The sequence below is a fragment of the Rhinopithecus roxellana genome, chromosome 13, assembly GCF_007565055.1.
Source record: "Rhinopithecus roxellana isolate Shanxi Qingling chromosome 13, ASM756505v1, whole genome shotgun sequence".
NCBI classification, from domain to species: Eukaryota; Metazoa; Chordata; class Mammalia; order Primates; family Cercopithecidae; genus Rhinopithecus; species Rhinopithecus roxellana.
This window is the reverse complement of record NC_044561.1, coordinates 19,196,605-19,222,394: the sequence shown is the minus strand read 5'-3', so window position 1 is coordinate 19,222,394 and position 25,790 is coordinate 19,196,605. Positions and strand designations below refer to the sequence as shown.

The 25,790-nt window shown below is 58.9% G+C and overlaps 1 protein-coding gene across 4 annotated transcripts in view; it reads left to right on the top strand.

The window, feature by feature from the left end:
- SHANK3 (SH3 and multiple ankyrin repeat domains 3) overlaps positions 1–25,243 on the top strand; it is a 57,925-nt gene extending 32,682 nt beyond the window's left edge. The window contains exons 19-23 of one of the 4 annotated variants that reach the window (XR_004052611.1): positions 7,239–7,369; positions 7,948–8,032; positions 12,287–14,540; positions 20,440–21,742; positions 22,756–23,553. Coding sequence is in view for 3 of the 4 variants with exons in the window: in XM_030914375.1 (XP_030770235.1) it covers positions 7,239–7,369; positions 7,948–8,032; positions 12,287–14,540; positions 22,756–23,347 (3,062 nt within the window). In the remaining variant the exon portion in view is untranslated. Of the gene's footprint in view, positions 1–7,238; positions 7,370–7,947; positions 8,033–12,286; positions 14,541–20,439; positions 21,743–22,755 lie in introns of all 4 variants that reach the window. The other 3 variants (XM_030914376.1, XM_030914375.1, XM_030914377.1) reach the window with 3 other exon arrangements.
- The last annotated feature ends 547 nt before the right edge of the window (positions 25,244–25,790 follow it).

Below are 25,790 nucleotides of genomic sequence, written 5' to 3'. Positions count from 1 at the left end.
CAGGATTCTTCTGCTAGAGGCTGTCACGTAGCCACGATCAACTGCATGTCCAGAAGGAACTCTTCTATTCGGCACCATGAGGCTTTTGGGCAGCCTGAGATGTATAATCCTGGGACCCAGGGACTCTGCCCTGTGAAAATGAGAGAACTGCGCTTTGCCCTCTGGGCTTTTCTACCTGAAGAAACTGGTGGATGGAAGAAACTCCTTCCCCTCTCCTCTGGGCTGAGTGTTCCCTCTTCTGCAACAAGCCTCAGGACAGGTTGCTGGAGTCATTCTACAGACCCTGGTCTTCCAGAAGAGTTGCTCACAGCTTCAGGCCACCATAATTTTTCAGGCTTTTTCCTGAGCAGTCTGGGGGAGGATGAAGGGACAGCTTAGCACAGAGCCTCTACCCACACTTCTGGAGCTCAGGAAGCCACCCTGTCCCCAGAAGACGGCTGTCCTGGGAAGCCAGCAGGGCTTCTGGAAGTCCCCTGTGGAAATACTCGATTTGAGGAAGCCATTGCCAGCCTCAGGGTTTCCCCAGGTACCAAAGGGACCATCCCACAACCCAGTGTTTTTGCTTTCAGAAGATAGAAATGAGGCCTGTTGGTCATTGCTGGCAAGAACACATCAGAACTGCCTCACACTGTCAAGAGCTATTAGAGCCCTTTAGGATTCATAGTTTATCGAGAAGGTGCCTGAACACCCAAAAAGAAAACTGAGGTGTCAGAGAAAGCAGGTGCAAGGCGGAGGCTCCTGTCCAGGTGGCTGCTTGCTGCTCAGAGGATGTGGGAGAGGCATGGCCCTGTTGGGGGAAGGGGAGGGAAGGGGTGTTCTCTGGGGGAATGGGGTGAGCAAAGGCTGGTGCCTGGAAAATGAAGGGTTGCAGAGATGGGAGTGAGAGGAAGGGGCTGGGTGGGGACCCTCCTGAGACAGGTGGTGAGAGAGAGAAGAGGGCAGAGCACCCCTCCTCCCCTCAGCACTGGGGACTCCTCATGGTCACCACATGCATGTCCACTCAGCTTGTACCAGGAATGTGCTGGGGCCACAGGTCAGTGGAGACCCAGGCCAGGGAAGGCCCTGGCAGGTCCAAGCCCTTCTTGTGCATTCATGTTCCCAGGAGAAATCTGGATTCCCTGTAATGTCTGGGCCCCTTTTTTTTTCTTTTGTGATGAGAACATCAGGGTAGGTGCCACACCCAGCGTCTGTGTGAGTGGCCTTGTTCTGGAAAAGGTTTCTTTGCCGAACACATTTGCCCTGCCTTTTGTTTTAAGACCGACTTTGAACAGAACACACAGGTGACCACCTTGGTTTTCTGCGACACCTGAACTTCTTTTCTATGGGGTTTTGCCTTTTTTCTGAACAAACCTTTGACTGAGCCAAGCATGATGGAGTTGTGCATATCTCCGTGTGTTTGCGTGTCTGTGCGTGGGTGAGTGAACATACGCTGTGTGCACTTGCATGCGTGTGGCACACATGCCTGTGTGTGTGTGTGGACACCCTGTGTGCACCTGCATGCCTGTGCGTGGGTGAGCAGACATGTGCTATGTGCACCTGCATGCGTGTGGCACACATGCCTGTGCGTGGGTGAACAGACATGCGCTGTGTGCATCTGCATGCGTGTGGCACACGTCTGTGTGGGTGAGCAGACGCGCTGTGTGCACCTGCATGTGTGTGGCACACATGCCTGTGCGTTGGGTGTGTGGACACGCTGTGTGCACCAGCATGCGTGTGCCACACATGTCTGCATGGGTGAGCGGACACGCGTTGTGTGCATCTGCATGCGTGTGGCACACGTCTGTGTGGGTGAGCAGACGCGCTGTGTGCACCTGCATGCGTGTGGCATACATATCTGTGCGTGGGTGAGTGGACATACGCTGTGTGCACCTGCATGTGTGTGGCACACATGTCTGTGCGTGGGTGTGCGGACACGTGCTGTGTGCATCTGCATGCGTGTGGCACACGTCTGTGTGTGGGTGAGCAGACGCGCTGTGTGCACCCGCATGTGTGTGGCACACGTCTGTGCGTGGGTGTGCGGACACGTGCTGTGTGCATCTGCATGCGTGTGGCACACGTCTGTGTGTGGGTGAGCAGACGCGCTGTGTGCACCCGCATGTGTGTGGCACACGTCTGTGCGTGGGTGTGCGGACACGTGCTGTGTGCATCTGCATGCGTGTGGCACACGTCTGTGTGTGGGTGAGCAGACGCGCTGTGTGCACCCGCATGTGTGTGGCACACGTCTGTGCGTGGGTGTGCGGACACGCTGTGTGCACCTGGATACCTGTGTGTGGGTGAGCAGACATGTGCTATGTGCAACTGCATGCGTGTGGCACACATGCCTGTGCGTGGGTGTGTGGACACATGCTGTGTGCACCAGCATGCGTGTGGCACACATGTGCGTGGGTGAGCGGACACGTGCTGTGTGCACCTACACGCGTGTAGCACACATGTTTGCATGGGTGAGTGGACACATGCTGTGTGCACCTGCATGCATGTGCGTGGGTGAGCAGACGCGCTGTGTGCATCTGCATGCGTGTTGCACACGTTTGTGCGTGGGTGAGCGGATATGCCCTGTGTGCACCTGCATGCATGTGGCACACATGTCTGTGTGTGGGTGTGCGGACATGTGCTATGTGCACCTGCACGCATGTGGTACACGTCTGCCTGGGTGAGCGGACACGTGCTATGTACACCTGCATGCATGTGGCACACGTCTTGTGTGGGTGAGTGGACATACACTGTGTGCACCTGCATGTGTGTGGCACACGTCTGTGCGTGGGTGTGGACACACGCTGTGTGCACCTGCATGCGTGTCACACATGTCTGCATGGGTGAGTGGACATGCGCTGTGTGCACCTGCATGCGTGTAGCACACGTCTGTGCATGGGTGAGTGGACACGTGCTGTGTGCACCTGCATGCATGTGCGTGGGTGAACGGACACACGCTGTGTGCATCTGCATGTGTGTGGCACACATGTCTGTGTGTGGGTGTGTGGACATGTGTGCACCTGCATGCGTGTGGTACACGTCTGTGCATGGGTGAGCAGATACGCCCTGTGTGCACCTGCATGCATGTGGCACACATCTGTGTGTGGGTGAGCGGACATACGCTGTGTACACCTGCACGCCTGTGGTACACGTCTGTGCGTGGGTGTGCGGACAAGTGCTATGTGCACCTGCACGCGTGTGGCACGTCTGTGCGTGGGTGAGAGGACACGAGCTGTGTGCATCTGCATGCGTGTGACACACATGTCTGCGTGGGTGAGCGTACACGTGCTATGTGCACCTGCACGTGTGTGGCACACGTCTGTGCGTGGGTGAGCGGACACGCGCTGTGTGCATCTGCATGCGTGTGGCACACATGTCTGTGTGGGTGTGCGGACACGTGCTGTGTACATCTGCATGCGTGTGGCACACAAGTCTGTGCATGGGTGAGTTGATACGCCCTGTGTGCACCTGCATGCGTGTGGCACACGTCTGTGCCTGGGTGTGCGGACATGTGCTGTGTGCACCTGCATGCGTGTGGCACACATCTGTGTGTGGGTGAGCAGACACGCGCTGTGTATACCTGCATGCATGTGGTACACGTCTGTGCGTGGGTGTGTGGACATGCGCTGTGTGCACCTGCACACGTGTGGCACACGTCTGTGCGTGGGTGAGCAGACATGCCCTGTGTGCACTTGCATGCATGTGGCACACATTGGGTGAGCAGACATGCGCTGTGTGCACCTGCATGTATGTGGCACACACACAAGCCCCTGCTTATGGTTGTTTTCTCCTTGGATTTCAAGGCATGTACCAACTGATTCCGCATTTGGGCAGATTTGCTCTTCATGTTCTGATAAAGAGGTGTAGGCTGGGGGCAGATCTGGGAGGTCATGGTTGTTGGGGGAGGTGGTGGTGACAGGGATGGGGTGGAGAAATGAGCGTGGATAATGGGGCCTGGGTGCCGAGCCTGCCTCTTACTCCCTTTACTCTGTTTCTTGATTCCAAGCCTCCATTCGGAGAAGAAAAGGGGGTGAGTCATCTGCCTGTGTCCCGAGGGCCTTGGCTTTGCCTGACCCCTGTCTGGGGGAGTGCTGGTGTGTGAGGAGGTTCCAGCGCAAGTCAGGGTGGCCCAGAAGCCTGGGCTGCAGCCTCCTGTTTGCCTTCTCCCTGGGGATCTGGTAGGGGCATGAGAGAAGGACCTGCAAGGATGGAATGGGGAGTTCCCAGGGGTGTGACCCTCTGGGACTGTGATGGCCGTGGGGGCTCAGGTGAGCCTGGGGCCTGTGAGCTGTGCAGATGGCCTGATGGAGGCAGCCCGTGGGGAGGAGCTGGGAGAGCTCCATGGAGGCCACTGTATGCGCCATGGCCCAGAGAGCAGGAAGGAAAGGGCTCTGGGGTCCCAGAGGGGGAGCTCTAGGGAGCAGGGAGACTGGGCCATGTTGGTGTGCGCGGCCCCAGTCTACATTGCTTCTTTCTGCTAGTCCTCTCGGGGCCTGTGCCTGGGTTGTGGGACGTATTCCCGTGCTGGTTGGTTGTAGGGCCAAGCCCAGAGCTGATGGCCCCTTCAGAGCAGGGGTCTGAGTCCCACAGCACTGGGGAAGGAGCTTGGAGCTACCCTGGCCAACAGCCCCCCAGGCTGTTGACTACCCTCCCGAACCCCCGTTTAGTCCTCCCTCTACCCTTTGGGGCTGCTCCCTGTATGTCCTGTATGTTCAGCCTGGCTGCAGGGAAGAGAGCATTCAGGTGGGGACAGTCACCTGGGCCTGGGTACTGAGGTCCACTGTCCGGTGAGGTCCTGGGACCCAGCTTCTGGCAGCCTCCTCTGCCTCTCGGGTGGATGGGAATCAGGGCCCAGACAGAGGCTTGAGGTGGCTTTCTCCACCTAGGCCTGTATATTTGTTCCACATCCGTGTACCTGATGCCCATCCCTTCCTCTCTCTGGACCCACTGGGCTTTCCCTGGGTGAGGACACATCTGCCAGGCCCTTGGCCCAGCCCTCTTGAGGTCCCCTTGCTGCCTCTTGCCCCAGCCCAGGTGAAGGGCTTCCCCAGTGTCTTCTCAGGTATTAAAAACAGGTGACAAGGTCTCCTCCAGTGACCTTTTCTGCACGCCTTTGGGGCAGACACACAAGCTATTTCTGGAATCTTCTGGCTCTGCCCTCCAGCTCGTTAGTGGGGCTCCCAGGTGCCATGTTGCAGCCCAGGTGCTGCTCCAGTCGTGGAAGAGGTGATGGCTAATTGATCATCCTGTAGGCTGGGGCCCTATTGATCAAATAGCTGCAAACCCAGCTGTGCCCTGCCATGCACCCAGAGGGCCCTGGGAGTGAGCGGGTCCACTTGGTTCCTGATGGGCTTCATTTCCCTTAATTATTTAAAATAATTTATTTAAGAATATATTCTCTAATATTGGGGGGAGAGTTATGTCAACCTCATCAGTTTGTAATTTGCAGAATTCTTGGTTAATTTTTTCCCTTTTGAAAACACTTCTCACCTGGCTCCAGCACCATCACCCGATGACCAGAAGCAGCTGCCTCAGTAAACGTTATGTGCATCCTGCTGCAGGTCTCCGGGATGGTCTTTCGGACCTAGAGAGACGGCCTCTCCTAGTCCGTGGCTCAGGTGGCAAAGTGTCACCCGTGATGCTGAGCCGTGTGTGCCTCACGGAGTTTTCTCTCCATTCATGTCTTTACTTCTGCAGTTTCTGGGGAGTATGGTGCTTAAGTCTCATCTCTTACTTCCTAGTCAGTGATCTGGGGCAATTTCTCTCTCTGAGCTTCAGTTTGCTCCTGGGTTGGATAAAGGTGATGATAAAATCCTCGTGTAGTTGTGGGATGAGAGGAGTGGTTTGCATGAAGTCCCGCATACTCTAGAAATCACCAAGAACTTAACAAATGGTGGCGATGGTGACTTCAGCTCCCAAAAATAAATCATTCACGTCATGACAAAAGCAAATGAGAAGTCCCCTCAAACCAGCAACCCCTGGTCTGTACCTGGGCCTCTGTCACCTGGTGGCACCGGGAGCTGTGCACAGGCCCAGATATCTGCAGTTGGAGCCTATTTTGCCTGTAAACTCTTGCATTGTTCAGAGCACAGGCTGGGCACTGATGGAACACAGAGAACAGTATTTGCTTTCTTCTGCAGACCCACAAGCTGTCTGGGGAGATGAGGCACCCAGACATGAATTGTGCTGAATTGTGCCCAGTGCCAGCACAGTTGTTAAGCCTTTCTTCTGTGCTAATTATCTCTAGAGACACATGAAGCTAGCACTGTTTTTATGCCTGTTTTATCAGACGAGGACACAGAGGTCACAAAGAGCTTAACTCAGGACATAGTGTACAGGGTGGGTCTGGTCTGGGTTGGGTACAGGACAGTCTTGGGGAGTTACTTCCTTTTTCCAGCAATGCTAAGCAGATTGCAGAGCTAGAACCAGCAGGTGCTGTGAACAGCTGCAGACTGGAGTTGGAAGGAGTAGGAGGTGTCCAGGCTGACCATTGAAATTCTCCAACAAAGGGCCAAGACAAGAGTGGCCAGACAGGGTCCCTCTAGGGTTGGCACAGCCCCAAAGAGTGGAGAAGGGCCTGGGGTTGGGTGGAGCCTGAGTGATGGGTGGGGTGCAGTGTGGCTGCTGAATGACGGCTGGTGCAGCAGCCAGGTGGACATGGGTGCTGCCCCAGCCCTTGCTGCATGCCCCATGCACTGGTCCTCAGTGGACCCACGGGGGCGAGAGCTACTGATGTCCTGGGGGAGCCATCCAACCAGAGCTCTGATGGTCCTTAGATATACGTATTAGGTTAACAGAGTTTCCAAGTCACTGTGATCGTTTGTGGAAACCTGCTTGTGTATCAGGGTCTGTCCTAGGGCTGTGACCCACTGTAAACAGCTTCCCTTCCAGTGCGGTGCAGAGAGCCAAGAGTGGCCTGTATGTGCTGAGAACAGTGACAGGACGAAGGGAAATGGAGGGAAATCCAGGGAGACTGTGGTCTCTGAGTTATCTGTCACCTGCCCTGGTCTTCTCCCTCATGGTCAGAGTGGCCTTTCCTTAAGTGGGGTCCACGGGGTCACCTGGAGTTTCCTTGAGGATAGAGAGGCTGCCTGGGGTGGGGTCTCAGTTCTGGGGTGAGGGCCTTGTCTTGGGGGCCTGGGGTGGGAGCTTAAGGAGGGAGGGGAGTAGTGGCCTCTGTCAGCATCACGGGTGGCCGGGCTGGGGAGGACGTGGCAGTGCGGCAGCAGCTGGCCCAGGAGCTGAGATGGAGCCTCCTTGCTGTGCAGAGAAGCTGGACGAGATGCTGGCAGCCGCTGCAGAGCCAACGCTGAGGCCAGACATCGCAGACGCAGACTCCAGAGCTGCCACCGTCAAGCAGAGGCCCACCAGTCGGAGGATCACACCTGCCGAGATCAGTGTAAGGGCCACGGGCGGCTGGGAGCACTGGGATGGGCAGGCATGGGCCTCAGTCTGTCCTGGGCCCCCCCCTCCAGAGGGGTGTGTGCACCCTATAGCCTCTCTCAGAGACTCTTGGGGCTGTCTCTGCCCCCTAAATGACCACAGCTCAGCACCTGCTGGTTTCGCTTTTGTGGCTTTTGGTGCTTCTGCCTTCAGGCAGTCCCTGGCTCACGCCTGAGACCACCAAGGTATCCCAGCTCTGCTGAGAACTCGGCGAAGCATGTCTCTGTTCCCTGCCCACTTGCCGCCCCGGTGCCTTCTGGGCTCCTCCCCTACCCTCAGCCAGGGTCTGCACCCACCCTGCCCAACACCATCTACACTGTACCACCATCTGCACTGCCCACACAGCTCAGGCTCCAATGGGCTACATCCCCTGCTCCCTGAGGGCAGAGCCCAGACATGATTCCTGGGTCCAGGCACCCACAGGCACTGTTGCCACTGGAGTGAGAGCAATGGGGTATCACTTCCGGCTTAGGAGGATGACTGGGGGCTCCCAGTGCCCTGGAACCTCCATATTCCCCTCCCTGACCCCCACAGTCATTGTTTGAACGCCAGGGCCTCCCAGGCCCAGAGAAGCTGCCAGGCTCCTTGCGGAAGGGGATTCCACGGACCAAGTCTGTAGGTATGGCTGGGCTGTGGGGCTGCATGGGGTTGGGAGGAACGGGGCTGGAGCTGGCAGGGTGGATTTGGGTTGGAAGGACCCTGTCTCTCCCTGCTGGTAACTGGGGTTTTCAGTTTCCCTCTGAGTCCTGCCTCTTCCTGGCCCCAGCTGAAGAATCTCATATGTTGATGGACGTGTGGGGATTAGGCCTTCCCCAACCCAGAGATTCCCCCCGGGCAGCTGACACTCCCAGTCCAGTGGGCATCCCCCGATCGCTTCATCCCTCCCATGGGTAGCCTCACCCCTGTCCCCAGCTGCCACTGTCCACTGGGCACCCCCACCTCCCCATCACCGCTCATCCTTCCCATGGGCAGCCTCACCCCTCCCCAGCGCAGCGGCCTCCATCGTCATTGCTTCTCTGCAGCCCAAGTGCATGTGAAGTTTTTGACCCTAAAACTCCCCTCCCCTGAACTTGCCTCTCCCCTACTCCTCCATGTATTGCTCTCTCTCCCCCTCTTCACAGCCAGTTTCCCCAAAAAGTCACCTCTGCTTGCCGTCTATCCCCCATCCCCCACCTGCTCCGCAGCACTCCTGCTGACCTCAGCTGGCATGCGGTTTCTTTGCTCCTTCTTCCATGAAACGCTCCTCCCCAGAGTTTGAGGACAACACTTCCTTGTTTTCCCCTCCTTTCTCAGGTGGCACCTGTTTCGACCCTGCCGCTCCAGCCTCCCAAATATGGGACCTTTTCAAGGCTATGTCTTCAGCCTCCTTCCCCTCTGTGCCTCACCACTCCCCAGCCACCATCACACCCCACACTCACTGTCTCCTTTCCTGACCCAGATGACAAGCCCTGCCCACTGTGCATCCCTCTAGGCATCCACTCTCCTGTCCCCTGCCCACCTGTGCATCTGTCCACCCACACACCTGCCCACTTGACCGTCTGTTGTCCATACAAACCCCAGCACACCCCCGCATCTCTTACACATAGGAGTAAACCTCTCAGCACTTACTACGGGCTGGACACTGAGTGTTTAATACTTAGAATAACCATATTGAGGTTGAGGCCACTAGTACCTCCATTTTACAGATGAGAAAACTGAAGCAAGGAGGGTAAATGACCTGCGCAAGATCACACAGCTGCCCAAACTCTGATTCCTCACCTTCCCCAGCACCCTGCCAATTTGTGTTCACACAAGGCCGATCCTGGACCAAGTCTGGGGCTTGGTTGGGGAATGTGATGTGTGCAGAGAACTCAGCGGGCACATGGTGGGTGTCAGGGCTCATGGACCAATGGAGCCCACTGGGGAGCTCCCGGCCCACCTGGGTGTCACAGAAGGCTGCGTGTGTTGGGGTGGGGGTACTTTTGAGCTAAGATGTGCAAGATAAATAGGAGTTTCTGGGGGATAATGGGGCGAACTGACAGAGCAGTGTGGAAAAGGCATATGGGTGTGTGGACTGGTCCCTCAGAGACTGCTGAGAGTTATTTCTGTAGGTAGGATTGTGGGGAAGAAGGCTGGTGAGGCTGCAGCTACTTTGGAGCTGAGAAGCGCTCTCCTCTGCTCTCCCTGGCCTGAGCCCTGAGTGTCTTCCATGGTTTCTCTCTTACCCTCTGCCTCACCTGACCTGTCCGGGTGGGTGGCCTCACAACCCTGCCCCGCACAGGTCTCATCGCCTTGCAGCTGGGCCATGGCTTTGTTCTCATGACTGCCTGCCCTGGCTCTGCCCTCTAGTCCATCCCTCTGGCCAAATGAGGCTTTTCACAGAACTGCTATCACTCCATATCTGTCCAGCTTGATCCTCTGTGTGCTCCTCATTGCCTCGGGGCCCTGGAGATCGGCCCCAGTGCTCTCTTGCTTCATCTGGAAACATTTGTCTCTGCCTCCCTTGACCTGGGTCTTCTGACTCTTGCTTCCTGGGCCTGACCCTGCAGGTCTAGGTCCATGCACCTGCCCTGCAGGCCTTGAGCCACTCTCCTAGGACTGCCAGTTCTGCCTTGGTCCCTCAGGCACCCTCTTGGGCTCGGTTGATGAATGGGTTGACAGGTGCTCCTTTTTGGCTCCCCTTGGCCTGCTGGGCCTCAGCTGCCAACATGCACGTTGGTTGGGTTGTCAGACTCCCCAGGCCCCTGCCCCATGCCCTGGCTCTGTTGCCCTGGGCACACAATGCAACCCTTGAAACATCAGGATTTTGATCCATAAACATGGAGACCACCGATTCCACCTCCAAGGACCACTCTGAGGCTCGCCCGGTAGGTGGCATTCACAGGCTAGGACTGCGTGGCATGCTGGGAGTGCTCAGCAGCCGCCAGTGTTAGTCTCTCTGCTATTATCTAGGCAGACAAAGAGGGTCTGCCTTTGTCCCCAAGGGGTCCCACCCCCGCCCCAGATGGTATCAGAACAGATTCCCCACTCCATGCTGAGGCAAGTGACTTTTCTTTACCCTAAGTCAGAACTTGGCATGCTATTAGCATTAAATTTCCCCTTATTTCATCTTTGCACGTCACTCCCGCCTTCTACATCCTCAAGGTGTGCTCGTTCTGCGTCGCTCCATCTAACACATAGGCTTGTGGGTGTTCGCTGCGCGTTCATACACAGTGCAGGGAACGCAGCAGGAGACCCAGGACGAACTAGGCACAATTTCTGTGTCCAGCGGTTGGGGGTGGGGGGAAGGCAGACCTACAAATAACGATGATGATGACCTCGGCCCCCTTCCCGGGATACTGCTGCGGTGCAGCCCTGTACTGTAAAGGTGAAATTGCCCGACAGTAGGTGCAGGCTGTCTTCTTGGCATGAGGAAACTGAAGTTCTAGAGGTTAAGGAATGTCAGTACCTAGCAGATCTAAAATTTAAGCCTAGCTCTGTACACAAAAGCCCACCCTTGGTACCTTGGCTACAAAGAGATATTATGCCCAGCAAGAAGCAGTGTAGTATTGCCATATTAGCACTGCGGTGGCTGGAGGAGGATGCAGTCAGGAACGGGCAGCCTATATTGTAGCAAGTTCATAAAAATGTTGACCAGTCTCAGAGTGAGGCTGGGAACGGGCACCACAAGACCTGGGTGTGTGGGTGTGGGGCCATCCGCCCCCCTGAAGCCTCACTGAACACACCTACAGCACCTGTGTCCACATCATGATGTCCACAGGGGTGCTCAGAAGGTTGTCAGGTTCTGGCTGGACAGCAGGATCATGAGAGCCCTGACCACTCCAGCCCTTGTACAGGACCCTAACAATGACGTCTGAGCAAGGCATGCAGAGGGGGGTTCATTTTAAGCCTGTTTTGACCATAGAAGAACTGAAGCTCAGAGGGGCTCAGGGATTGGCCTGGGGTCACGCTGCCAGTAGGGGTTAAAATGAAACATGCTGGGTGCTCAGTCTGCAGTTCCCATTTTAATTCATCTATCCATTCTTCCCTTCACCCAGTCACCCAACGTGACTGAATTTCAGCCACTGTGGTTGCATCACCCACCCATGTGGATCTCTGGAAGGAGTCTCTCAAGGCTTTTTCCACAGGGCACCTCCTTACTTGGGCATTAGCTCTTTCTCTGCCTGAGGCCTGGTTTCAGTGGCCACAGCCCTGCTGCCCCTCATCCTGCCAGTGTGTCACTCCTGCTTATTTCCGACCATTTTCCTCTCACCTCCGGTTGCCTCCAGGGCTCGTACTTCTGCATCGGCCTTGTTCATTCTGGGGTGAGGAGCCCTGTACTGGCCCCTCCAAGCCCCTCAGCAGTTCTGTCTGCATGTCTTGCGGGGCTGTCCCTGCCTTCCTGGGATATCTTCTTAGGGCCTGCTTGATGTCCCTGGGTTTGGGCAGGTCTTGGCCCCAACCCAGGTCATCAGAGTTTGTGCCCGTTTTCGGGGACCCTCCTCCATCCTGTAACTGAACGCACACCTCCCTCTTGCTCTCCTCACAAGAACCCGCCCCGTGCGGCCCTGGGCCTGGGGCACAGAGCTTGGACGTCCAGGGACCAGCGCAGACTGGGGTCTTGCTTGGAGCCCGTGCTCTGGGCTCCCTGTTTCTCCCCTGCTCTCCATTCACCGCCCACCACTGGCCCCAACCCCATCTTCCCGAGCATTCTAGCGCCTGGCGCCGCGCTGGGTTCTGCCGTGGGCGTCCGTTGTGTCCGGGACGGTGGCTGCCCCAGGGTGGAGTCGGGGCAAGGCTGTCCTCTATGGGAGGGGGTGCCGGGGTCCCCAGGAGCCTCTCGGAAGGCAGCACCCCCCCGCCCCCGCCCCCGCCCCAGCGCCCTGGCTGGCCTCACCGGCCCTTCCGTCCGCAGGGGAGGACGAGAAGCTGGCGTCCCTGCTGGAAGGGCGCTTCCCGCGGAGCACCTCGATGCAAGACCCGGTGCGCGAGGGTCGCGGCATCCCGCCCCCGCCGCAGACCGCGCCGCCTCCCCCGCCCGCGCCCTACTACTTCGACTCGGGGCCGCCCCCAGCCTTCTCGCCGCCGCCCCCCCCGGGCAGAGCCTATGACACGGTGCGCTCCAGCTTCAAGCCCGGCCTGGAGGCGCGCCTGGGCGCAGGGGCTGCCGGCCTGTACGAGCCGGGTGCGGCCCTTGGCCCGCTGCCCTATCCCGAGCGGCAGAAGCGCGCGCGCTCCATGATCATCCTGCAGGACTCGGCGCCCGAGGTGGGCGACGCCCCTCGGCCCCCGCCCGCGGCCACCCCGCCCGAGAGACCCAAGCGCCGGCCGCGGCCGCCCGGCCCCGACAGCCCCTACGCCAACCTGGGCGCCTTCAGCGCCAGCCTCTTCGCGCCGTCCAAGCCGCAGCGCCGCAAGAGCCCCCTGGTGAAGCAGCTGCAGGTGGAGGACGCGCAGGAGCGCGCGGCCCTGGCCGTGGGCAGCCCCGGTCCCGTCGGCGGCAGCTTCGCCCGCGAGCCCTCCCCGACCCACCGCGGTCCCCGCCCGGGCGGCCTCGACTACGGCGCGGGCGATGGCCCAGGGCTCGCGTTCGGCGGCCCGGGCCCGGCCAAGGACCGGCGGCTGGAGGAGCGGCGCCGCTCCACTGTGTTCCTGTCCGTGGGCGCCATCGAGGGCAGCGCCCCCAGCGCGGACCTGCCATCCCTACAGCCCTCCCGCTCCATCGACGAGCGCCTCCTGGGGACCGGCCCCACCGCCGGCCGCGACTTGCTGTTGCCCTCCCCGGTGTCTGCTCTGAAGCCATTGGTCAGCGGCCCGAGCCTCGGGCCCTCGGGCTCCACCTTCATCCACCCACTCACCGGCAAACCCCTGGACCCCAGCTCACCCCTGGCCCTTGCCCTGGCTGCCCGAGAGCGGGCTCTGGCCTCCCAGGCGCCCTCCCGGTCCCCGACACCCGTGCACAGCCCCGATGCCGACCGCCCCGGACCCCTGTTTGTGGATGTACAGGCCCGGGACCCAGAGCGAGGGTCCCTGGCTTCCCCAGCCTTCTCCCCACGGAGCCCGGCCTGGATTCCTGTGCCTGCTCGCAGGGAGGCAGAGAAGGCCCCCCGGGAGGAGCGGAAGTCACCCGAGGACAAGAAGTCCATGATCCTCAGCGTCCTGGACACATCCCTGCAGCGGCCAGCTGGCCTCATTGTTGTGCACGCCACCAGCAACGGGCAGGAGCCCAGCAGGCTGGCGGGGGCCGAAGAGGAGCGCCCGGGCACCCCGGAGTTGGCCCCGGCCCCCATGCAGTCAGCAGCTGTGGCAGAGCCCCTGCCCAGCCCCCGGGCCCAGCCCCCTGGCGGCACCCCAGCAGACCCCGGGCCAGGCCAGGGCAGCTCAGAGGAAGAGCCAGAGCTGGTGTTTGCTGTGAACCTGCCACCCGCCCAGCTGTCGTCCAGCGATGAGGAGACCAGGGAGGAGCTGGCCCGAATTGGGTTGGTGCCACCCCCTGAAGAGTTTGCCAACGGGGTCCTGCTGGCCACCCCACTCGCTGGCCCGGGCCCCTCGCCCACCACGGTGCCCAGCCCAGCCTCAGGGAAGCCCAGCAGTGAGCCACCCCCTGCCCCTGAGTCTGCAGCTGACTCTGGGGTGGAGGAGGCTGACACACGCAGCTCCAGTGACCCCCACCTGGAGACCACAAGCACCATCTCCACGGTGTCCAGCATGTCCACCTTGAGCTCGGAGAGCGGGGAACTCACCGACACCCACACCTCCTTCGCTGACGGACACACTTTTCTACTCGAGAAGCCACCAGTGCCTCCCAAGCCTAAGCTCAAGTCCCCGCTGGGGAAGGGGCCGGTGACCTTCAGGGACCCGCTGCTGAAGCAGTCCTCGGACAGCGAGCTCATGGCCCAGCAGCACCATGCCGCCTCTGCTGGGCTGGCCTCTGCCGCCGGGCCTGCCCGTCCTCGCTACCTCTTCCAGAGAAGGTCCAAGCTATGGGGGGACCCGGTGGAGAGCCGGGGGCTCCCTGGGCCTGAAGACGACAAACCAACTGTGATCAGTGAGCTCAGCTCCCGCCTGCAGCAGCTGAACAAAGACACGCGTTCCCTGGGGGAGGAACCAGTTGGTGGCCTGGGCAGCCTGCTGGACCCTGCCAAGAAGTCGCCCATCGCAGCAGCTCGGTGAGCAGGGCGGTGTGGGGAGGGATCCGTGCCTTGTCCGTGGCCCCCTCTGTCCTTCCTCTTGTCTGTTCTCTGGCTCTCCTCTTCCTCCTTGTTCTGTTCCATTCCTTCTGTGGCAACCCCCAACCCACCCCCACCATCCACCTCTGAATCCGGTCTTGCTTGGCCTGCCTGAGAGAGGAGGTTCTTCTGGGCGTCTGTCACATCAGGGTTGGTGCTCACTGTGTCCCTGTTGGTGCCAGAAATGGGAGCTGGGCTTCCCTCAGAGACTCAGGTTGGACATGAGTGTCCATGGCCCTCCTGGAGGCTCTTGGCCCCAGGGATTCCTGTGGGTTCTCTGGCTCCTGACGCAGGCTGTCTTTACCATTAAGGGTTGTTTTGTGTTTTACTTTGGAGGTGCGTCTCCCTCCTCCCATCCTCTGTGGCCATGTGGCTGCCCAGTGTGGCTGATACCCTCTGCCTTAGAGCTGCCTCCTGCCTTGCTTCCTTTGGCAGCTTGGAGCACATGGACTCCTTTTCTTTTGGGGGATCTGCCACTAACTTTCTGTTTCCCATCCTAGAAACATTTGTCTCTTGGCACCACCTTAGAATCCCTTAAACATGGATTCCCGTGTGTCATTTCTAAAGTGCAGTAAGAAGATAGATGGAAGTCACGCCATATCCCTGCACTCCATCTGCCCTCTTGCCTTCTCCTCATCACTTCCCTGTCTGTCCTGCCCCTATCCAGAAGGATCAGAGCAGGGGTCTGGCTTGCTGCTGAGGCTGTCACAGCTGCCAGAGCCCTGGGCTGATCCCATAGGTCTTTCTTTGAGGACCCGACTCCCAAGGCTCTTTCCAAAGAGAAGCCCTTCAGGCCCATGGGCTGCATGGATGCTGCTGGCAGAGCTGGTCATCCCCCAGCCGCCCCCTTGTCTGCCTTTTTAAAGCTGCTTTTGCCTTCTGTGCCCCTAGGTCTCCCCTCCCCTCTTTGGGTCTGGGGGTAGGGAATGTGGATGCCACCTCTTGACTCCTCCTCCTTGCCTCCCAGAAGACCAACCTAGTGGGCCCTGTACTGTCAGCCTTGGAGGACAGAGTTCACAGCATAGCAACATGTTCAGAACTTAAGGACTTTACAGGTCTTACAAAGGCCTGGCCATTCTGCCTTCTTTAGTTCAGGATTCAGAAGACAAGTGGGAGCTTGGGAAGCTCATGAGGCCTCTCCTAAAGTCCCGGGATGCTGCCTCCAGCTCCTGTCATCCTGGGGAATTGCTCTGGGGTCCTCTCTCCTTTTAGCCTTTTCTAACTCCCAGCCAGACTAGAAAGCCTTCTTCCCAGCATTGTGGTGTTGCAGGTGCCTGTAGAATGGGTGTTATAATCAGAATGAGCAGCCTGGTCCTGGGCCTCTGTGCAGGACCAGACCCCTGAGGCTGGGGTCTCCTGACCCATACCGGACCAGCCCCCCATCTTCCCTGTCTGCTTCTCCCTCTGCTCCTCTCTGCCTCTTGGTCTTGATGAAAATCAAAGCTATTTTAAAAAGTGCATAGCACAGTGCCTGGCCTGGTTCAGGCCTTCAATAAACATTTGTTAAATGGATGAAAGTACAAAGCAAAATGCAAATGCTGTTTTTTGTGATTTGAGATCTAGGGAGGCGGCTTAGGACGAAAACCCACAGAAGGACCGACTCAGCGTTCAGACTCATCAGGTGTTGATCCCCCGTGGTTGGGCTCAGGTGGGCCCAGGTCTCATCACTGGCCCTGTCCTCTCCTGTGAGGCAGCTGCAGGGCAGGGTCAGGGGATTCCTCAGCCGGAACCTCTGGCACTTCCCCTTCTCTGAGTTCATCCTCCCACAGGGCTCTTGAGCGTTCTGTCTTGGTTGGGGCAAGGTTCTCTTATCCCTTGGCCCCGGCTTTCACCAGGACCCTGTTAGAGTTTTTCTTTCTCAGATGTGGGATGGGGAAGGACATACCAGCAGCCCTGACCCTTACGTGATGTCTGTTTTTTTACTCAGTAGTTCCTGCAAAATTCTGATCTCTGATTGAGTTCCTGTGGGTCCTCTGCTTTTCCCTGACTGATCACTGGGGTTTGGGGACATAGGGCTGTCATCGGCCGGGCTTGAGTCCTCTGTTCTCCCAGGAGCCGGGGGATGGGTCCACCCACCTAGCAAGCAGGTGCTGAGAGTGAGGGTCGGGGGCTCTCCAGATGTACGTCCAGTGCTGTCCCTGGAGTAACCAGATGCTGGACAGCCTGTAACAAGCAATGCTGCTGTGACACAGCCCCTGCCGGCGTCAGCAACTCACTTCCTTGCTGGTCATTGGCTTGGAGCCATCAGAGGGCCATGATGTCAGTGCTCAGCAGGTCACAGCTTAGTGCTGTAGTCTTAGATCAGCCACTGAATGTCCATCTCTCCCCTGTGAAGTGTATTTACAGTGAGCCGACTGCACAGGCTGTCGCGAGGCTGCCCACAGCATCACCTGTGAAGCACCCAGCAGGCCCAGGGCTGGGGCCTGTGGACCCTCGCTGGTGTGAGCTGCCATTGTCTCTGCTGTCACTGACACCCAGGCACTCAGACACCTAGGCTAGGTCTTAGAGTCCTTTGTGGGAAAACAAGCCTGTTGGATGCAGTGTTGGAGACGGTCCTGCCGTATCAGTTTGTCTTCACACCATTCCGTTAGACAGACCCTAACAGAATCTCCATGTTCCAGACAATGAAACTGAGGTACCACAGAGTTTCCTTGCAGACAGAACGGTGGTCTGCCTGACCATGAGCCCTGCTCTCTGACTGCCGTAATCGAGGGCTGCTGTTGTGAAAACCCTTCTGATGACACACAATGGGCTTTCCCTCCACTTAGAAGTGGCAGGTGTGTGCATCAGACTCACCCCTCTGTTTCCTGGTCATGTGTGTCATAAGCAGCACCCGGTGCCACCTGAGTGGCCCACCCAGGCCTGCTTTTCCTTCTCAGTTTGCCTGTGTTACCTTCTGCTCCAGCTCACTCTTCCTTTCACCCTCTTGTGTTCCTTCTTGCCTTCAGACCTGGGCTCAATTGCAGCCGTCTGGAGGGGGCCCCACTGCCCATCCTGGGCCCTTAACTTCTGGTGCTTCTGGCTGCAGGCAGCGGGCTGGAGCACAGGACACTTGGTGATGTCTGAGTCCGGTCCTGTTTCAGATCTGGTCCTTTGTCTGCCCACCACGGCTGTTGTCAGCTCTTGTCCTGCAGCCCCTAGTGGCCGGAGTCTGGTACTCACTCCTCACTTAGGGATAAAACTGCTGGTGGAACTGTCTCAAGTGTGGGAGGTTCTGACATCCAGGTATGACTGTTTCCTTCCCAGGGCCAGTCCTGGCAGAGGCGCTAGGTTACCCTCAGGGCCATATCCTGAGCCGTGTCTCCAGCCCCTTGTGTTCCACAGTGTTTGTCTGCCAGACCCATCCTTCTCCTCCCTGACCGACACCACGAGGAAGGGAGTGCCTACTCACCTTCTCCACAGATGACTCATTCCTGATGTGCTTTAGCCACAAGGTGTTCTGGGGCCTGAGAGCTTTCTGGGCAAGTTAAGCTGTCCTGTATGTCATGGAACCAAAGCTCGGTAACCTGTGGAAAAATGATCATCTCTGGGGCCACCTTTGATTTTCAGGGGAAGCTGGAGAATGTGGCACTCTCATGCTGGCTCTGGAAGGTGCAGGACCTTTGGCCTTCTGAATCCTTGATCCCAGATTGTTCACTTGCTCTGTGCTCCCAGTTCCAAGTCTAGCCCTGCTAGACAGACCATTCATCTGCCCAGAGCCCCTCCTTGGTCTCTGGGCCCCACACCTGACTCTGAGGCTGCATTTGGGCATGACTCAGACCTGACTCTGAGCCCCACAACTGGCCACAGGCACCCCAGCTCTCTGAGGCTCACACTTGTCTCTGAGACCCTGGCTCCACACCTGGCTCTAAACTCCATTTGTCTTCCAGGCCCCATGCTCGGATCTGAATCCCATGTGGGGTCTGAGGTCCACAGCGAGGCTCACTTCTGCCTTGGTACTTAGCTTTACATGGGACTCTAACATCTGGTTTTGTAGGTAAAGTTCATGGCAAAATAGCTTTGGAAACACAAAAAGAGGTTATTTGCTGCAGTACTTCTGGTGCCTTTGACAAGCTCATGTGGAGGAGGGCACTGTGTGCTGTGGTCTCCAGACCTGTTAGAGTCAGTTCCTAGATCTCACAGAAGACCCGTGTTCCTCAAAATGGTCAAGAAACCCTGCCCTAATGGCCTGCTGCAGACCCTGCCTGCTAATATATTTGTCAGGGATGTGAACAAAGCACTGTGTGCTTGGCGGATCACACTGGTAAGCAGGGCCAAGGCCAGCAGGGCCTGCTCTATTGAAACCCAGACTGAATGTGTCACATGCCTGCCAGTGGGGACCCTGCAGGCCACATGCAGCTGGGGCAGGTGTGTTCCCAGGATCCCTGAAGCCTGTTCAGGGAGTAGGAAGGAGGTACAGAGGAGGGGTCATAGGACACTGGGGCCCATCAGAGCTGGAGCTGGAAACAGGTGGGGTGTGAGGAGCAAGACATGTTACTGCAGAGGATGCACCAGAAGCTTGAGAGCCCATGTCTGGTTTTGTGCTCCTCTGAGAATTAGTTCCCTTAATGAGGCCCCTAGTTTCCAAAGGCCACAGGCCTAGACCTACCCCATGTGAGTGCAGTGGCAGAAGGCCCGAGGCAGTAACCAGGGCCGGAGCGTGCACATTTTCCCGCCTGTTGGTCCCAGTGGGCTGACCGAGTTGGGCACGCCTGGCAGGGACATGTCGTACTATTGTTGCATTTTGTTAGTGCATCTGATATTTCTGGCTTTGTGCTGGGTACCAGGAGGCAAGGAGAACTGGTAAGAAGTGGAGTGAAGGGCCTGAGACCATGAATGGTCTGGATCCAGAAATGGCTAGGGGGAAAGAGGAAGTCTGGGTTGATATTAGGAGTTGGTCATTGGTTGTAGGGTAAAGAGAGGAGCTGATGGGGGCTCCCAGGCTGTGTGTGTGGCAATGACAGGGTGCCATTCACTGAGTTAGGGATGGAGGAACATGTGTGGATACCCCAGTAGAGGTGTTGAACTCATCAGAGACTATCTGGGTCTTACATGTGGCATTCCTGGGCACATTGGCCATAGCAAATGGTGTGAGTGGATAATGCTGCCCAGGAGAAATTGCAAACTAAGAAGAGGGGAACTCCAAAAATCCATCTAGGAAGGAAGAGGCCTAGGAAAGAATGTCTCGAAGGGAAACAGATGAACAGGTCAGCAGCGGGGTCTTGCTGACGGCCTGGGCAACTGCGGGGCAGAGGTCGGAGTGGGGAGGGTGTGGCAAGGCTAGACCTCTCTCACTGGCTGAGAGTCACTGGGAAACAGACAGTGCAGGATTCAAATGTAGGTGGAAAGACGTGGGGCCGTGGGGGCCTCAGCGTGGTCTGAACTCAGCCTCTTCAGGGCAGCTGCTGGAGGTGTTCGTGGGTGATGGTGCCTGGCGAGGTATCATGTGTTAGAAGGGAGGTGGCCCAGAAGCTCTTTGGAAGGCTGGCAGGTGCTGTGGTGTGGCTGTTCGGCCGCCGGAGCCTGGCCAGGGAGGTGGCGAGATGGCTGAGAGTGACGGTGGGTGTGCAGGGAGGCCATGGAAACATGGAAGTCAGACATGGAGACTGCTCGGGTTTGTGCCCTGGGGATGGTGTGGGCAGTACCCTGTACCCCAAGAGAAAGAGAAGCAGACACCTGGGCCATGGGTGACCCCAGGCCCCTCCCTCCTGTGCCCTGGGGCCTTTGGAGGGCACAGCCGTCCTTGGGCGTTTCCTCTTGGCCTCCTGACATCTCCAGCATGCTCTGGGAGGTGGGAGCAATGTGACCGGCTCTCCTCACGTCTCTTGCCCTCTGGCTCCCTGGGTGCCTCTGGAGCCAGCCTGCCCTCTGCCCAGGTCTCCAGCTCAGCCCCTGCCAGTACTACCCAGACAGGCACAACTCTGCTCTGCCCAGCTTGGACCTCCTGGAGCCCAGACCCTGCTCTGGGCTCCAGCTGAGCCTCCCGGCTGTGCTGCCCACGCCTGCCCTGTGCCTCTGCCTTCACTTCTGTGGTCCTGCAACTCACCAGTGTGCTTCAGTCACACCTGAGACTCCAGGTACACCTGCCATCACAACTCCATTGAAAGCCAAGCCTTGGGGCAGGGGCAGGGGCAGGGCCAGGATAGGTGTCCATCCTGTGATGCAGGTCCCCAGGCCAGGGCCACTGTGTCGGGTCTGGTGCGTAGAGACCAGGTGCATATTCCTGGTCCTGTTCCTCTTTGGGTGTCCCCAGTCAGGTCCCTCAGAGTGATTCTCTCGGAGTCTCCCCTGGCAAACCCCTCCAGCAGTCACCACCACTTGGGCACACACCCCGCAGGGGACCCCCCCTGACCTAACACCACCCGGCACCTCCCCTCGGGAATTCCCTCCCAACCCTGGCTGCTTCCCCACTTTGCCTCACTGTGCAGGTGGATCCATGGATGCCAGATCCAGTGGGAGCAAAGACAGCTTATTCTGGTGGTTGGTGCCTGTGCTAAGGCCCACCTCAGGTGTTCTTGAAGCCCCTTTCTTTTGGGGGGCACAGTATGGCCTCTTCAGGAAGCTCTGCTCTGGATCTGAGCAGCTGGGAGGAGGCAGTAGGGACAGAGGCTGAGGAGAGGACAGAAATGAGGTCCCATGGGAGAGACAGAGCTCAGATCTCCACAGAGGGCTGACCTCCCACAGGTGGGAGACAAAAGACGAAACCTGCTTTAAGGGGAGCCCCATGCCTGTGTGGAGCAGGCACTGGTGATGCTGTGTGGTGAGGACAGCACAGAGGTTGTGGCGGGGGGACTCAGCCTGGGCAGGGGCAGGGAGGGGGTGAGAGGGCCACTGGAGAGGGGTCCGGCCAAAGAGGATGTCAGGGGCTCAGCACCCCCAGGCGCCAGGCACCTGCTGAGCACTGCGGCCACGCTTGTGGTTCACCTGCGCTTGGAGACTTGCACAGGCGCCTCTCCTCCACCAGCAGCTCCAACTTTGTCCCTCCCACAGCAGCTGGGCCCTCTGCACCTGAGTTCCTCCCTCCACACCTGGCTGCCCGTTGTGTGGTTGCAGCTGTGGGTCGCGTGGGCCTGGCCGGCTAACTCTCTCTCTCATTGCTCTCTCCTGCCCATCTGCATGTGGCTGCTCTGTCGAGCTGCGCCGTGGTCCCGAGCGCCGGCTGTGTAAGTGAGCATGCTCATCCCATGCCTCTTGCCGTCCACACGCTGTGCCTGTCTGCCTGGGTCTCTGCTCTGCGTGGCTGTGAGAGGCTCTGGTGCCACTGACAGCCCCTTGAGGCTTCCCCTGACCCAGTGGGGATAGGGATGGGAATGGGGGGACATGGGAGTGGGTTTTCTGTGGAGCTATCACCTCAGGTAGGCCTCCCACCACGGCAGAGCCAAGGAGGGGCTAGAGCTCTAGGGTCCTGTCAGGTGAGGCTGGGAAGTGAGCTGCTGTCGGTTCTTGCGTGTGTGCGTGCGTGCATGTGTGCGTGTTGCGTGTCTGCGTGTGTGTGCTGCTGCCACTGCGGCATGTCTGTAATGCGTGTGGGCACCGTTGCTGCTGTTGTGTGCTGTCTGTGCAGGAGGCTGCCTTTGTGTTGTGGGTGTGCACGGCCTCACACCTGCCCTGCATGTGCTGCTGCTCCATACGGGTACGAGCCCTGCCTGGTGTCTGTCTCCTGTGTCACGGACCTGTTCAACCTCGTACTGCTGCCAGCCTTTATCACGACTCAGCTGTCCCTGGAACTAGCCCAGGGTCCCCTGGGTCTTCTCATGAGAGCAGAGCTGTGTGGGGGGTGGGCAGTGAAGGGTACTGCCCAAGTCTTACCGTCCAGGGCATCTGTGGATCCCGCCATGCCCAGAGCCTGTGTCGGACGCTGGCAGGAGGGAGAAGCCAGCCCTTTGCCATGAGAGGCTGTCTTTTCTTTTGGTTGGGCTGCACTTGGAGCCTGGATGGAGTGGAGGGGGCCACCAGTCATTCCTCATATTCCAGCCAGTCACTGGCTCTGGTCCCAGGGGCCAAACGAAAGGGCCAGGGTAACCATAGGATCCCACCCTTATTTCTTCCTCTGGCCGGGCTACTCCCGCCAGCCCCAGCCCCAGCCCCTTTCCTCCTGGACCCTGCCCGCTCCCTTCCGCCCGTCCCCCCTTGGCTGTGCGCCCCTCACCTGGCGCTGACCCCTCTCCCTCCGCAGGCTCTTCAGCAGCCTCGGTGAGCTGAGCTCCATTTCAGCGCAGCGCAGCCCCGGGGGCCCGGGCGGCGGGGCCTCCTACTCGGTGAGGCCCAGCGGCCGCTACCCCGTGGCGCGACGCGCCCCGAGCCCGGTGAAGCCCGCGTCGCTGGAGCGGGTGGAGGGGCTGGGGGCGGGCGCGGGGGGCGCAGGGCGGCCCTTCGGCCTCACGCCCCCCACCATCCTCAAGTCGTCCAGCCTCTCCATCCCGCACGAGCCCAAGGAGGTGCGCTTCGTGGTGCGCAGCGTGAGCGCGCGCAGCCGCTCCCCCTCGCCGTCGCCGCTGCCCTCGCCCGCGTCCGGCCCTGGCCCCGGCGCCCCGGGCCCACGCCGACCCTTCCAGCAGAAGCCGCTGCAGCTCTGGAGCAAGTTCGACGTGGGCGACTGGCTGGAGAGCATCCACCTGGGCGAGCACCGCGACCGCTTCGAGGACCATGAGATAGAAGGCGCGCACCTACCCGCGCTTACCAAGGACGACTTCGTGGAGCTGGGCGTCACGCGCGTGGGCCACCGCATGAACATCGAGCGCGCGCTCAGGCAGCTGGACGGCAGCTGACGCCCCACCCCCACTCCCGCCCCGGCCGTGCCCTGCCGGCAGGGCCCCCCACCCCCACCCCGGGCCGCGGGCTCGGCCTGCCCCTAACGACGGCGCCCGGGCCAGGAATGTTGCATGAATCGTCCTGTTTGCTGTTGCTCGGAGACTCGCCCTGTACATTGCTTAGTGCTCTCACCGGCCGCCCAGCCCACCCAGCACACAGTCAGGAAGGGCGTGGACCAGGGAGGCTGGGGCGGGAGGGGCCGGGGGTGGGGTGCTCTAGCCTGACCACCGCCTTCACAGCTCCTGGTGGCCATTCTCCCAGAGGGGGAACCTAGTCCAGCATGCGAGGTCAGGACCCGCCTTGGTGACTCGGGGGGAGGGGGGAGACATTGGGATTCTCGATGGGGGCCAAGGAGCCCCCCTGTTTTGCATATTTTAATCCACTCTATATTTGGAACGAGAAAAGGAACAAATATCTCTGTCCGTAATAGTTTCCTCTCCCCTCCCTTCTACTTCCACTGGTCCCACTGCAGCTGCCCAGTCTTCCATCTCCGGCCCCTCACTGCCACTGCCACCCCACAACGGGGCAGGGGACGCTCCAGCTGGTCTGGGGTTGGCCAGGGCCCTAGTGGCCCGCCCTGGGGCCCCAGCTCGGCCCCTCCCCTCGCTGAGCTCTAGTGTGCCCCACCGACCTTTCAGGTGCTGCTCGTGGGGGGAGGGGCGGCAGGCCGCGGGTCCTGCTGTGCACCCGCGGGACCAGCCGGCCTGGGAGACCATCGGCCGGGGAGGTGAGGGCAGGGCCCTGCCGCTCCACCGCAGCCATCTTCCTCACAGGGTCTCTCCCCAAGGAGGGGGCCAGTTTGGTCCCCATGCTCTTGGGCAACTACAGCAGAGAAGCCTCCCTGCCTTGGACCCCAAAGTCTCCTGTCCTGCCCTTTGTGTGTGTGGGTGAAACTGGGTGCGTCTGAGCACGTGGGAGCCATGTGTGTGCCTGATTACTGAGTGGCCCAGGGGCCGCTCTGGACTAGCGTGGGGCTGTGGAGGCGTGCACAGTGTGCATGCATGGGGTGTGCCTGTGAGAGCACCCTGTCTCCTCTTCCAAAGAAAGTCAGAGGCCATCCTTCACCCTGGGTCCTGCTGTTTGCCCAGCCTGTCCTTCCAGAGCCTCACCCAGCCTGAGCGGGGGTCCCTGGTGAATCCCTGCTGCTTGGGGAGGCCCCAAGGGCCCCTTGGAGGCAGCGCCCCCACCTTGGGCTTCTGAGGGGATCCTAGGGGGACCCCTAGAGTCAGGCCACCACTGGCCCTGGGGAGAGTCAAAGACCCCCGAGGGTGCCCAGCCCCCCACACTGTGACTCCTCACACTCAGCAATGACCTGTGGGGTGGGGGCCCTGGGACGTTTTTAAACCTAGGGTTTGGAGTCTGGACTAAGCTCCATCCACGTCACTCACAAGTTTCTGTTTATATTTCTAGCTTTTTTTAATAAAATAAAAAAAAAAGACAGAAAACAGAAGTTTTCACAACCCAGGGGCCTGGCACGCCGGTCTGTGCCTGCCCGCCCCGCCCTGGCCCACCGGCCCCACTCCCTGGGCGCAGAGTCACACCCACTCACCCTTCCGCCAACAGTCCAGGTCACACAGCAGCAGTCACTGTAACAGACTGCCACATACACACTCGGTCTCACACTCACCTGTGGGTTTTGGTTCCGTTCAATTTGGGTTTTTAACTTTACAGGGTCAGTTCCGCTTCACCTCCTTTTGTATGGAGTTCCATCCGGGGGGTTTCACCCCCTGCTCCAGTCCTGAGGCCTCCTGACCCTGACGTTGTGATACACCCCACAGAGATCTATGTTTCTTATATTATTATTGATAATAATTATTATAATATTATTATGTAATAAATTTATAAGAAATGAAGCCATGTTTCAGTTGCCTGCTTGAGGAGATATTTGTCTCTGTCCCTCATACAGGCCACACAAACCTCCTCAGCCTGGACCACATGCACGGGTGACTCCCGGATCCATATCTTTGATCTCCATGCCTAAGCACCCGGCATCTTCCAGCATCTTCTCCGAGTCTTGGAACTCAGCCCATGCCTCCTGCACCGAAGGCTTTTCTCTGTTCACCAACTCACTGAGTAGCATCGCCTAAGCTGGAGGCCGCTTGTCCCCCATGACCTCTGCCAGGTTTTAAGGCTAGGGTTTAAGACTTGCTCCCTTGGCCGGGCGCGGTGGCTCACTCCTGTAATCCCAGCACTTTGGGAGGCCGAGACGGGCGGATCACGAGGTCAGGAGATCGAGACCATCCTGACTAACACGGTGAAACCCCGTCTCTACTAAAAATACAAAAATTAGCCGGGCGCGGTGTCAGGTGCCTGTAGTCCCAGCTATACGGGAGGCTGAGGCAGGAGAATGGTGTGAACCCAGGAGGCGGAGCTTGCAGTGAGTGGAGATCGTGCTACTGC